We start from the raw sequence: 14443 nt of genomic DNA, 5'->3' as shown, positions 1-14443 counted from the left end.
TTAACAACCACATGTAGCCTGTGTCTGACAATTGTTTTTATTTACTCCAAGGCCATATGCAAGAAAAGCTTCTTTTTTTAATTTTCTTAAGTGTGTAGCTTGAATTCCAGGCACTTATCAGAGCAAATAAACTTACAATAATACTCATGCAAAAGAAAAAATTAGAGCTTTTCTTTTTAACTTGGCTGCCTCATTTTGGTTTAAAAGAATGTACAGATTCTTATTAATAAAACTTTCTCGTTTTCTTTTTCTAAATAGGTCAGCATTTTCAAGCCATAGTGTTAGCCCAGGTCAATGACACTATGTCTTAGTTTTTGTTATTTGCACAACAAACTTTTGATTTAGTAACTATCACATAGATTATTTCTTTGGTACAACTACATTTTATACTATTTCAAGTATTCTGTAAACATTTACAATTCTTGTGCTGCTTTATTCAATAAAAAAAAAAAAAAACACAACCTTAAACTGCCTCAGCTGTTTTTTTTTTTTTGTTTGTTTGTTTGTTTGTTTGTTTTCTTTGACAGGCGCATTGTCATAACGCAACTGACAAATACTGACTTCCTCATGACAGAATCGAATCATTCATCAATGAATCACACCTCACAATTTAACCGGAATAGTTATTTTAAATAAGAAATAGGGAAACATGGTAGTTAAAATATTATTATAATCTTGGAACGACCACCTCAACAATGCCATCCTTTTGGATGAAAGTGGAGGAAAAGAAAAAAAAAAATTACGAGTTTCATCCTGGAAAAATATTCATCTGAAGATGCACTGGGGTTCAGAGTATTAAATTCCTGAATTGGTTGTAATTGTAGCCAATAAGGTGCTTTAGTTGCTATTTGAGAGCCATAGCCTGGTTCATAGAAAAAGCAACTCTCGATCTTTCTTTTGTGGACGGATATTCAGTCTTGGATGTCAATTATTTTTTATTAAAAACAAAACAAATTTTGTGAATCAAATCAAAGGCACATCAATGACCGCATTGGACCCCTTTTATGTCTTCAAAACTGCCTTAATTCTTCATGGCATATATTCAACAATGTGTTGGAAACATTCCTTGGAGATTTTGCTTCATAACCGCTGCAGATTTGTCAGCTGCACATCCTTGATGTGAATCTCCTGATGTGGTCATAAAGGGGTGGGTGTGGTCGTACAAGGTAGGATGGATCCACGCTTTTATGTTTACACCTAATTCTGACCCTACCATCTAAATGCTACAACTGAAATCTAAACTCATCGGACCAGGTAACATTTTTCCATCTTCTATTGTCCAATTTTGGTGATTATGTGAATTGTAGCCTCAGTTTCCTGTTCTTAGTTGACTGGAGTGGCACCTGATGTGGTCTTCTGCTGCTGTAGCCCATCTGCTTCAAGTTGGCATTCAAAGTTTTTGGTTTTGACCAGTGGTTATTTGACTTACTGCCTTTCCATCAGCTCCAATCAGTCTGCCTACTCTCACATCTACGAAGCATTTTGGTCCAAACATCTGCCGATCACTAGATATCGTCTCTTTTTCAGACCATTCTCTGTAAACCTTATAAAAACCACTGGATCATCTGTTTCTGGAACACTCAGACTAGCCCGCCTGGCACCACCACCCATGACACATTTAACGTAACTTAAATTCCCTTTCTTCCTCGTTCTGATGCTCGGTTTGAACTTCATCTTGAACATGTCTTCATGCCTAAATGCACTGAGTTGCTGCCATGTGAAAGGCTGATTGGGTATTTCCTGCCTTCAATTGTAGATATTCATCTCTACAATGTATTTTTCAGTAACTTGGTTACTGCCACATGATTTTGCTTTGGGAATTGGTAAATAATAGTTGGTTTAATTCCGTGTTGGGATCTGCATGGGTTGAAAACTAAATTCTTAGCAAATGATGCACCTTTTATCTCACATCCTAATTTTGTTATAAACATCCTCAAGTTATAGCACAAATCCTGTGTTGGTATTTTCTGTGTCAGTGCCTGATCATCTACTTGAAAATAACCTGTCTTCTTTGGATAAAACACATTCTTAGACTATTCAAGGCATGACTAAAGTTTTCATATGATGCTCAGCTCATATGGTGCATTCACCAAAAGGAAACATAACTATCTCTTGTTTATCTGTATTCACTCATACCGTTGTCAAATCAAACACTTTCATCATGAGAGGAATGATGTTCTAAAAAAAAAAAAAGAAGTCATCATGGAATTTTCTTATTCATTATGTGGTGTGTGGTAAGTGTAAAGTGGGTGTGTTTAGATGCAATGCATTATATATGACAAGACTTACAGTGTAGTTGCACCTTGCATTGATCACATCACTATGGATCGTCAACTCCACAGACTTCTTTTTAAGTGCAATGGTAAGTTTCTTTAATTTTTTTTTCACTGACATTTGATGAAAAATGTACAAATATTTGACAGTAGCCTTGTTATCTGATGTATCTGTCATTGCTGTAATATTGCTAATTCTTATGTAATTGGACATTTAGTTGACATGTCCAGCAGCTGCACTTCAAATCAGTTTTACTTCTTTAGAGCTGACAAAAACATCTGTATAATTTATTTAATATACACAAGTTGTAGTATATACATCATTTAATAAGAACATAAAATGTGTGTATATATATATACATATGCAGTTTTATTTCTCTTGACATTAGTTTAACTTTTTTTGTTCTGTTTTTATCAATTGCTCCTGCTCTTTGTTATTTTTTTAGATCAATATGAAGTTGTTTGCATCTTTTTGCCATCAATTTGTCTTTTCTTTTATGCTCTCTGTGTATTTTCACCTGTTCAGTTTTATAATGGCTTTTACAAATTTCACCTACTTAAAATTACTTACTTTCCAATAAGAAAGGCTTACTAAACAGACTCTCAGAACCAGGGGCCTCTCTGGGCATAAACAGGTTGACCTGTTCAGTTCTGTAGTTCAGTTAAACTTTAATGTCAGTGGCTTTTGGAGATTTCCACATTTAGCCAGTACGGAGATGGACTTAAAGAAAATAAGCAGCTCTCAGGAATATGCAGCAGAATATGTTGAACTTTTTATGAAATAGTGTACTTTTCAGTTTTAAATTCCCTTAAGTTATAAATGTCTATGTTTTCTTTTTTCTTTTTTTTTTCAGTACCTGCCTTGATGCTCCTCGTAGTTTGGTGGAATCCAGTGCTTCCTGCTCCAACCACCAGCTGTGAAAACATTCAAAGACTTATCAGTCTTACAGAGACAATACTTCCACATGTAAATGAGGCACTGAAGGAATATGTAAGTATCACCCCGTGACTAATCTATGGCGCTTGTATATTTCCTGTACTTGATGTATAGTTTGCTGTTTTCTGGCACAAGACTTTAGGTGACATTTTGCAACAGCTGCAGTTTTATTTTTAGCAGCATAACGCCCTAATAATGACCCCTTCTGTTGCCTTGGTTTCTTACCGTCACACAGATATACACTACCATTCAAAAGTTTGGGGTCACTTCCCTATTGAATCCCATGGCAAAGTGACCCCAAACTTTTGAACGGTAGTGTAAATGTAAAGCAAATTCTCTAATAAACCAGAAACCAGAAAGCTCTAATTCTCTGGATAGATTAACACTTTCTTTGTTAGAAATGACAAACTGAAAGTGAAGCAGTCAGGATTCGTGACGAGGCAAAAACTGTGTGAAGAGTTCATTGAACTTAAAAACTTTATTTAGGTCATTCTTTTTGTTTCATAATTCCTTGTGTGGTCTAAAATGATTGCACAATAAAAAAAAAATAAGATGAGCAATCATGATTAATGTACACATCATGTCTTTAGAAACTTATTAAAGCAATGCAGGTTTAAATGTTTCCTACCAGAAATAGTAGTTGGGTTTACTATGACAGCTATGATATCATTAACACACATTGAGAACACTAATACTTAACTGCATTGCAGCTCAAGGTAGAGGTCATTAATATTGCACATTTACAACAACCCCAGCAGCCCCAGGTACTAAAAAATTTTAAACAACAGCTGATATAAATACAATAAAAACTAAATAAAGCAGGAGAAAGTCAAAAAGAAACGACAAGTTCAACTGCGGTTAAGATGAAACGGATGAAGCCAAGAGGTGGCCAAGGGTGGCCACTACACACAAGTCCTACTCATATCATCATAGAAATACATTACATTAATTTGCCAGCTCATTTTATTCACATTCCCTTTATGTAAACAAGGAATATTAGAATTTGACTGATTCAGACAGTAGCACCATTTTAAGCTGCTCAGCACTGATCCTCCCCCTTTTTTTCTTCCACAGATTAAGTTTAATGGAGAAAGGACGAATCCAGTTCCAGATGATGTTCCTAACTCCACAGTAACTGGTATCACTTTTCCTGAGAAGCTGCTGGACATTTATGAAAAGAATATGCTTTTTCAGTTGCACATTTCACAAGTAGAAAAGGATCAGACAGAAGACTTTGGTGCTCCAGAATCGGTTTTGAAGCCCCTAAATGACACCAAGGATAAACTCCGCAATCATTTATTTGAAGCCAAGAAGGTTCTTCAATGTGTCGACTCTCAAATCCACCTGCCAACAACACCAGCCCCACTACAGCTGCCAGATGAAAATCTCTACGCAAAGAAAGTCTATGGATGGGGTGTGATAGTCCGGCTGAGGGACTGGCTTACAGAAGTAGTTCAAGTGCTGAACTCAGCCTGAAACCCTTCTCTACTGGAGCTGGATCGTTCCCAATGCAGTCCAGTTGCAAAACATGACCCTCAGGACAGCTAGCGCTCTATTAGTGATAATTAAGAAGGCTCAAACGACATGGTCACAAGCTCTTATTATGCAAGGACTACTGTGCAAACAACCTGCAACACAGGGCTGCATACAAGGATGTCAAGGCTGAAACATGAAAGAGGATTCCAACCTCAACCTTTCCTCCTCTTCTCTACAAAGCTACTTATCACTTTTCTAAGGATGGTAATGAAGTGGTTATCCATGCTGACGCTACCAACTTCATCCACAACTTACATACATAAAGATGGAAAAATAACACAGCTGCCTCTCTGAGTCCTTAGTTTAAAAGTCCCATATTATGCAACATTTACTTTCTAAAGGTTTTCTGACAGTCATATGTGTCCTCATAGCGTGTTTATGAGGCCCATCCACTTTTTAGTAAATGTGTGTTCAAATGAGTGAGTCTGAGATCTTTCCCTTTGTGACCTCATGAAGGGAAATAACCACTACCCACGGTAGTAGATACTGCCACTGACCCACTCCCCAGGCTAGCTGAGCCTGCCCTCTAAAATCACAGAGCGGGTGCCAGCGAAAGCCAGATCCTCTCGTCTGGAGTGGGGGTGAACAGGCACCGCTCATGAACATTGAACATACCCACTGAGAGGCGTGGCTCAGTGGGTAGCGTGGTCATCTTGTAGCCTGAGGATTGCTGGTTCGATCCTCAGCCTGTTAAGTTTATGTCGAGGTGCTCCTGAACAAGACACCGAACCCCAACTTGCGCCTAACAGGTTGTAGTTGGCACCTTGCATGACAGCTTCCACCATCAGTGTGTAAATGTGTGTGTGAATGGGTGAATTTGATGTATAATGTAAAGCGCTTTGGGTATTATTCCAAACAGAGTAAAAGCGCTATATAAACACAGAAACATCCCATTCTCAGTAGAGCTCATTAAAGCCATTTTGGAATGGCTAAAATTAAGGATGAAGACTGAATATGGGGTAATACAATTTGAAAACAATGTTGTTGGACCTCTTACACCATTATGAGATTGTTTAAAAGAATGTATAATATGGGACTTTTAATTCTAATTAGACTAAACTAAACTTAATCTAAGTCTAATTAATAGCTTTTGTTTACTGTTTGATCTTCCTTCATTTGTCATTTTGGTACTTTCTATAGTTGATATGAAGTATTTGGTAATTTTTGTAGCCTTCTGCTTTTTCTTTTTTAATCCTGTTTGTATTTTGTTTTTTCTATTTAGAATTTTATTATTTATTGATGTAGATTTTTGTATTTTAATATGTACATGCTGGAGCTCCTTGGAGTTTTCGGAGTTATGTTAATCTGGAAAATTACGTCATTCAGTCCGTTTCACCCAGGCTATCCTGTGCTTACTTAAATTATAAACCACTTTTTATTTATTTATTTATTTATATATTTACTTTTTAAAATATAAAAATAAAAAAAAAAGTTTAATTAATTTATGATCTGCATACTATGATGTAGCTTAACCTAGATTAGAATTAATATTTTTATTCATTGTATATTAATTTATTAATTTTTTTAAAGCAACATTTTTTATATAATTATTTTTATCATTAATGTCTTGCATTCAATGTTAAACTAAAGAATATAAGAAAGCTTGTGAAATAAGTCTTGAACTGTTGCTCTTTTCTGTCAGAAAAGTGGGAAATGTATGCAGCAAACATGGTAAAACAAACAATAAAATCAATATTTTATATGACCACCTTCATTCTTCAACACACATTTACAGGCAATGGCTGCCTCTTTCACTTTAAAACGCTCCTCTTTCTTAACAATAAATTAAAAAGTTTTTAATCTTTAATATCGATTCACTTCCACTCTTTGGATCCAAGCTCTTTTCAAACTCTGCTGTTCCCTATCCTTCCACTTAACTGGTCTTGTTTGTCCTGTTTTTAAATTTAATGATTAATGTATTTATTTAAGGTTATGTATCTTTTACTGTAAGGTGACCTTGAGTGTCATGAAAGGTGTCCAGAAATTAAATGTATTATTATTATTATTATTATTATTATTATTATTATTATTATTTATTCAGAGGGAAATTGCAATTAACACTGGTTTTCTTTTTCAAGTCACATTGTTTTTGTCATTGTCTCAGTTGATAATTTTTGGATTTGTTCATTTGTTATTTATTGATTGGCTTTTAATTCTGTTTTGGTTTGTTTTCCTGTGAATTAGGTGCAGATGAGCAGTTCAATCAACACGACTGAAAACAGGTTTGCATCGTTAGGTCTATTACAGTGGTGAACTGGAGACTGTCAGAATGTGGGGAGATGTGTTACTTTTCTCCAATAAATTGTTTTCTATCAAGGTTGTTTGGATGTGTTTGTACTTCAGATGTGTATGTGTACTGAAAGTTGTTTGTATCATGACAAAAGTAACCATTTTTATTCTTTTTATTTTTACTTTTGATGAAGAATTTGTTTGCTCTTTCGTACAGTTTGTCATCATATGTTTAGACCACCCTGTGCTAACCTGAGCAAGTGGTACGTTCCATTTAGGTGAGACTACCAGAACAGCTTCCTGCACCTCTACAGAGGCAGGAAGGTTTCTTCTTCTTTTTCTTTTTGGACTTCTTTTTTTTTTTTTTTATTTATTGGCTGTTTAACTGTGTTGACATTTTCTGTTTTTATATATTAATTGCTAACATTGCAGTGTTCACCTTTAATGATATTTGTGTTATCAGATGTATAATATATTTTGAATGGGATGCAGGTCTGCATTTTCTGTAAAAACTGTCTGTAACCACATCTTCAGCCTTTATAAAGTCTGGCTAAAAGATAAAACTGCGTCAGATTCTATTTTATTCTTTTGAAGTTTGCTTTATATTTTCCCCTTTTTTTCTTTTCTTCTTTTTTTATTGGTTATTTTTAATCTATAACACTGAAACAAATCAAACCAGTAATACAAAGTTAGAAAATGTATTTCAGGGCAAAACTGGACTGAACTAGATTCACAAGAAAGGATGTTGTGGAGCCGTGGTAAGTCACATCAACGCACAGGAAGTACTTCTTATGATGGACTCGATAAGGGATGAATCAATCATAGCGTAAATATGTCGTCACAGAAGTACCTGATAAACAACTGATGTATGTTATGAAATTAAATATTGATCATTTACTTTTTTTTACAAAATATAAAAATGATAAATGTATTTTTTCATTTAAATTTATACTGAAGTCTGATGGTACAAAAGTTTTCATCAGGAATCTACTGTAGCTATTTACACATAAAAAAGAACTTGATCTGATGAAAGAACCCATATTGATTGGTTTACCACTTTTTTATCGGATATGGCTATCATAAGGGAAGTTTATCTTCAGTGCATCTCATATACGCCTCCTTGACGAGCTGCACACATATAAAAGTGATCTTGAACCACTGAGATGACACTGTTATTTGAGTCTGTTAATGTAAACTTTGAGAAGAATAAGAATGAAATACACAGCAGGTACAGTATGCCATGAACTCTTCATTTATCACTATGTATCAAATACAGTATTTTCAGCAAACTTTTTAATAGTAAATTGAATGTGCTATATTTAAAATTGCTAAGATTGTGTGCTTGATTTTGCAGGTCTTCTTAGAGTGGCAAATGCCCGGTTGGTGATTCTGATGCTATGCTTGCTCACAGGACCTGCACTAAAGAGGTCTGCTGCTCAGGCATTATGCCAACCCAAAGAATTGATAATCCTCACCAAAAGTGAAGTCATAAAGACTTTGCAAAGTTTCGTAAGTACCACAATGTTGCTGGTCTCAGTAATATATTTTCAAATAGCACATGTGTTATGGCAGTCTGCATTGCACTGAAGTTCCTTCCTCAGAATATTAGCTTCAGTAATTAGCCTAAGCTGAGAAAAAAAAAATCCTTTTACAGCTGTTTCTGTAAAGCAACTTTCAGGTACTATTGAGACATGGAGCAAGTATTGACATAATGTATTTTAGACTTTCCCAAACATGAATTCAGCCTAGAATCTAGAAGGAAAAAAACATACTGTCCAATCTTAGGCTGAATTCATGTCTTAGAAATTTACAGTTTAATGCCTGCATTCAAATTTATGATAGAATATGAACAAATACTATTAGAACAATATCAGAAGTATTGGTATGATTTACGGGATATAGATATACATATACAGTACATGCTATTTTATTTTGGAAAGCAGAGTTCTAATGTGGTTACCAAAGATTTATACACACATTTAGCCTTCGAAACATATTTTCAATTCATCAGTACTAAATGAGATTTAAACTACTTTTTTTTAATTAATTTTGTGGCATGACTCCTTTATGATAAGAAAATGTGTTGTTTGTCACTGATCCTCTCTTTGTGAATGCTGCCATCTTTTTTTTTTTTGTTTTGATTAAATTTTTTTCTTCCTTAACATAGCCATGCAAATGCTTCTTCTAAGACAAAATTTGAGATGTATTGCATTTATAAAAACGGTAAGATTGCAGACTTGGTCTTTCATGTGATAAGCAAAGAAAACTTAGTAATGTTGTTGTTGTTCTTGTCTTTAAGGACAAAGCCAATGGGGATAATCTTGGCATTTGGCACCCAGGCTTTCCTCTGCTGCACGTCAACCAAAGCTCTCCTCTACAGGGACCAAATGTGCAATGCAGCCTCCACTTCATGACTCAGGGCCTGGAAAAAATCAAGGAGGACCAGAAAACTGACCTGAATCCCAAAGATGTCTCACTTGACAAGCTTTTCAAAGAGACAATTTTTCGGGTGAATATGCTTGCAATATGTGTGAAGAGTGTTCTTGGAGGGGAATGCTCCAATGAACCCTTCCCGCCCAATATGCCTAAACATACATTTGAAAAGAAACAGTGGAGTCACACTCTACTGAAATCAGCAAGGGATTATCTGGCCTGGATGCAGCATAGGTTTAAACCCACATCTGTAAAGGAAAGATTTAAATACTTAAGTGGAAGTCAGCATCAACTATAACACTGATCTCTGTGCATGATGCAAATGTAGTTACAATTTATGATTCTTTTAAAGATTTATAAGATGTGTACATGGTTATCATTAATACAGTACACACACATGCATTTGGGATCTTTCTAGTTAGTTTCTTTTTACTTAGTAAGATTATAAATCAACTGATAAATGGAAATATGACACCTGTATGAGCTGCCTAAAGCATGCTAGCTAAAATTAGGTAGTTAAATCACTTTTTATTAAAAAAATATATTGTCAACTCTTTAAAGTAGCTATAAATTAACATTTTTTACAAACATACAGTCACTGTTTTTGCTATTACTCAATGAGATGGGTTGATTCCACTTTGATAGCTGTCCGTTCAATTGTGAGGCAGTTAGCCTCCTGTTAGCTTAGCATAATCACTGAAGGTGCTTGCTTGCCAGGATACAGCCATACATTTCCAGGAGTTTTGCTAAGGTAACTTCTAGTTGAGACTCCTTATTTACTTCAAACATGTCATTTGTAGCAGTTCTGTCACCAAAATATGCCAATATCCAAAAATATGCTTCTGCTACATGGAAGTTACATAAATGGCTTTTTTTTTTTTTTTTTGTTAAACTTGATAAGCCTCAAGAACTGGCACGTCCCTATGTGACAGTAATTAATCAACTTGCCAAGGAAACAAATGAGAAGGGGTCTGGTACATTTCTTAATTATAACAGTTTGTTTTCTCAGCCTTCACAGTGATTAATTGTTTTACTCTGGACACCTATCCCTTGTGAGCTTGCTACACTGCCCGAGGTAGAAAGAGAAGCTGATAAGAATCACCTTCACTGAGTCGCCAGTTTAGGCTCCCATCAGTGTATTTCACAGTGAAATTTGCAGCCAGATGGACGGAGCAGAGTAAGGCTGATAAGTCTGTCAGACTCCCATCAAAGAAATGCAAAAAAACAGCACTGTAAAAACAAGATTAATGCCAGTCTCATCCTGGTCAAGTTAGGTGATGAATGTTTTTTCATTTATTGTTCTGAATGGCCTTTAAATGTGTCCTCAAATTATTGCTAAGATCTTTTCACACGTTTCATCCATCATCAGCACTGTTATGTTTTCTTGCAATAAAATTTCAAGATCATGCGGCCTGTGTGACTATTTCACTTTAGCAAAGTTTTTTTCCACCTTTTTTTGGTTGAATGGAGAACTTTAAAAATCTACACAATAGAAACTTAAAATATGAAGGAGAATAAAAAAGCTAACAAAAACAAACAAGAAACAAACTCTTGTTTCACAGTCACTTTTATTAAATAATCTTCATATGCATGCACTATACACAGAAGTAATGACACATTCTTTGCCGTTTTCAATAAAAAAAAAATAAAAAAAAAAATGAAGCCTGTTTTATGGCATGACCTTGTTTGAAGCAAACCCTGGTGGATCAGCTGCCTGTGCTGTAGACCTGATGATCATCATGGATGAATGCTGGAAGCGTTCTATGCACTTATGAAGTGTAAATAATAAAATTACAAACAGTATTTGTCCTTTTTTTTTAGGTTGGAGGTCTCACGTTTCTTCATTTCTTCGGCACTATAATGCAAAATTGTCAGACAGTACTTCATTTTCCACGTCTCTTCTCCAACCCTACTGTGCATCCAAACATGGCCATTTTAACGGATCCATTGCTTCTCATGTTTTTCCTTAAAGAGTTCAGTCCAGCTTATACAGGAAGAAGCTCTGGAGGACTCTCACCATAACAGTACTTTGCTTGAGGGTTTCGGTAGGTGTTTTCATGTTGGACACTCTGCAGGAGGGAAAAAAGCTGTTAGGTATTATTTCTTTTGTTGGAATGCAACTAAAAACAAACTGTCTAAAAAGTACAAATATTTTTGAGGCATTTTATGTTATGTAGAGAAATGGGCAAATGCAGTAAAAAATTTGCATGAAAATTGATCTGATCATGGGGAAATTTTTTTGTGATTCATGACAATAACCTGAAAATAGCTGTTGCCATGCAGAAAATTCATAAGACTATCACAATGATTTATAGTGATACATAAAGACAGTTAAACCATATCTTCTATCTTGCTTTCACACCTAATGTAAGCAAAATATTGTTTTTAACCATCAAAAGATGACACCCTTGGTTGCCTATCTGTGGAAAAAAAACACTTTAACAATTCATCTGAAATGAGGTCAGAAAAGCTGATTTGTCATATTTGATTATTTTAGCTTACTTGTGAAGATGTCCTACACTTGGCCAGGCATAACTCAAAATGATCCTCCACAGCAGTGAAGAGGTTCTGAAAACCTTCAGCTGCACGATTCAGGAAGCGCTCAAGAAGAGGTTGCTGAGAAAGAACAAAGATAAGAAAATTATCACATTTAAACCACAGATGTCCAAATTTTGATACAAATTCTATAGTTTTTTTTTTTTTTTTTAGACCTCAAGATATTATAAAATGCTAAATCAGTACTCTAATGTGAGACATGTAGCGTGTGATTTTTTTTGGATGCAGCATGCAGACAGCTTTTTGTGTTTTTGTTAAAAACTATGCTCTTGTAGGCTCCTGATATGACAGATTACCTTATCAGGCTGGAGGCAGCATGACACGCAATACTCGTAAATGCTACAGCAGCCATTGGCGAGGCAGCTTTTACAAATATACTGTCTGGTGCTGGGAGCATTGACGTTACAGCATCCATTAACCAGCAAGTCTTTCCTCTCACAGACATAACCTGTAAAACATTAGCACAGGTAAGCACAGACAGTGATAAAAATAGTATCATGGAGCTGTAGGGCTCTCACTGCATGGTGGTGAGCAATGGCTGCACAACTCACCAAGTTCGTCTGTGAGCAGCGTTTTGCCCTGGATAGAATTTCTGCATTGAGTGATCTGTCGACTGCTGTTGCCCAAGTTGAAACGGACTTTCCACGGGATGCGATGGTCTGAATCTCTAACTTCTAAGAGCGTTCGGTCTCGTATGGTTCGCTCCTCCTGAAAAATTCACACAAGAAAAAGTCAAGAAAGACCATTAAAGAATAACATGGGGGACTTAAAATAAATTAATTAATCAGAGAAGAGACCTGATTGAGAGCTCTCCAACAAAACTGCTGCTTTAATATCTGAATTTTGGACAACTAAAACTAACGCTGGATTGCTATTTTGAAAGGCAAAATTTCAAAGGACTCGTTCAAAATTGTAAAACTGAAAATAAGCCGTTATAAAAACAATATTAATTATTTTATTGTCTTTTTATGTTAATTACATTCCAATATTAATTTCTAAATTAGCTGCATAAAATCTTTGCCACATTTCCACTTTAAATCTGACAAATTAGCAAATCAAAGGTACAAGGCTTGTGCACTTTAGCCCCATTAAAACTAAAATGCACCTTTGTGTTGCAGTGATGATTTTTAATTAAACTGCTGAAGTTAAAAGATGCTCATCAAGATGTAGTCAGTCAAATATTAGAAGTACCTAAAGATAAATCTTTAAACCACCAAACAAGGGTTGCAAAAGGTTAAAAGTGACCTGAAATACTGAATATGATTTTTTATTGTTAGTTCATACTAGTTGAACAGTCAATTATTTTCTGCAAAGCGGGTACTCCGGCTTCCTCAAACCACCCAAAGACATGCATGTTATGTTAATTATACTTAATCTTCCCAAGGAGTGAGTGTGAGAATGAATGGTTGTTAGTATCTCTGTGTTGGCCCTGTGATGGACTGCACAGGATCTACCCTTCCTCCTGCCTGCTAATTGCTGGGATAGACATTTCTACCAATGTAGCTATAATTTTATTACATTCTGAATTAAACAGGTAAATAAGGCTGTAGCTTAAAGATGATTGAAAGGACAATTAGCAGTTCTGCTATATTTTCAGCATCACCAGGGAGCCACTTCATGTGTAAGACATTTCTTATGTGAAACAGAATAAACAAAATAATCCGTTGGGGTTAGTTTAAGAGTTTAAATAATATAATATAATATAATATATTGCAAGGGTCAACATTGCTCCAGTTTAGAGTGGGTTTCTGTACCTGTTTGAGTGTGCTGGTAAGAAAGTAGATGAGGGACAATCCGAATACGACCCCCAACACCCAGCGTTTCCTTAGTAACCTCCGTAGCACCATCATAGCATGGCTTTACTTGTGGAAATGCAAGTGACAGTCCAATTCATCAAACCTCCTCCAATACCACTCCTCTTACTGTCTTTAACTGTCACTAATATCAAGTAATGCGAGACAACTTAATGATTAACTACAAAGCACGTAAAATTAAACTAAACTGCCAGCTGACCTGTCAGATAAATGTAAGCATCAAAAGTAAGGAGTGAATTCCACATCAGATCAAACCAGCTAACCCATGTTACGCTCTTAAGTTGTGAACATTCACTTTAAATAGATAATATCTTAATGTCCAGCTGTAAATATGAATAATGCTTGTAGGTAGGCATGTAAGCTAACGGTGTTTCAACGTAAAATCCTGTTTTGCTAGCCTGCTAGCTAGCTCTCGTTATCATAAGCTTCCACTGGACACTGATTATTGAATAATATTAATTTTCTGAAATGCTGCCTAATGACGTAATTGCATCTTCCCTAAAGAAAACGGGTCGCTAATGTCCAACATGATGCCTAATAGGCAGCGTCGGTGATCTTTTCTCAGCGAAATCTGATATCCACCATCAACACCAATTTCCAACACGGATGTGGTCCGTTGGGAAGGAGGACACTGATTGGTAGATGCCGGTCTCGCAGACGTCATA

The 14443-nt window shown here is 35.6% G+C and overlaps 2 protein-coding genes across 2 annotated transcripts; one reads left to right on the top strand and one right to left on the bottom strand.

Annotated features, from left to right (window-relative positions):
• Window positions 1-8187: 8187 nt before the first annotated feature.
• On the top strand, window positions 8188-10775 carry LOC121649666. Its single transcript, XM_042000667.1, has 3 exons — window positions 8188-8203; window positions 8330-8484; window positions 9275-10775. The coding sequence occupies exons 1-3, from the start codon at window positions 8188-8190 to the stop codon at window positions 9704-9706; spliced, it is 603 nt and encodes a 200-aa protein (XP_041856601.1). The 3' UTR covers window positions 9707-10775.
• A 182-nt stretch (window positions 10776-10957) lies between these two features.
• spring1 (SREBF pathway regulator in golgi 1) lies at window positions 10958-14406 on the bottom strand. The gene is made up of 5 exons (XM_042000666.1): window positions 13719-14406; window positions 12516-12672; window positions 12261-12412; window positions 11911-12024; window positions 10958-11477 (listed from the first exon to the last, which is right to left on the bottom strand). The coding sequence occupies exons 1-5, from the start codon at window positions 13812-13814 to the stop codon at window positions 11394-11396; spliced, it is 603 nt and encodes a 200-aa protein (XP_041856600.1). The 5' UTR covers window positions 13815-14406; the 3' UTR covers window positions 10958-11393.
• Between the last annotated feature and the right edge of the window lie 37 nt (window positions 14407-14443).

Source organism: Melanotaenia boesemani, chromosome 11 (genome assembly GCF_017639745.1).
Source record: "Melanotaenia boesemani isolate fMelBoe1 chromosome 11, fMelBoe1.pri, whole genome shotgun sequence".
In the NCBI taxonomy this organism is placed as follows: Eukaryota; Metazoa; Chordata; class Actinopteri; order Atheriniformes; family Melanotaeniidae; genus Melanotaenia; species Melanotaenia boesemani.
Note: the sequence above shows the minus strand (reverse complement) of the source record. Positions and strands in the feature narration are given on the sequence as shown.

Bases quoted from the DNA above. Each gene is read 5' to 3' on its own strand.
- LOC121649666 (XM_042000667.1), top strand. The intron at 8,485-9,274 runs GTAAGTACCACA...CTTGTCTTTAAG, and splicing joins TAAAGACTTTGCAAAGTTTC to GACAAAGCCAATGGGGATAA.
- spring1 (XM_042000666.1), bottom strand. From the start codon at position 13,814: ATGATGGTGCTACGGAGGTTACTAAGGAAACGCTGGGTGTTGGGGGTC. The intron at 12,673-13,718 runs GTACAGAAACCC...TGAATTTTTCAG, and splicing joins TTACCAGCACACTCAAACAG to GAGGAGCGAACCATACGAGA. The intron at 12,413-12,515 runs GTGAGTTGTGCA...AATGTTTTACAG, and splicing joins GCTGCTCACAGACGAACTTG to GTTATGTCTGTGAGAGGAAA.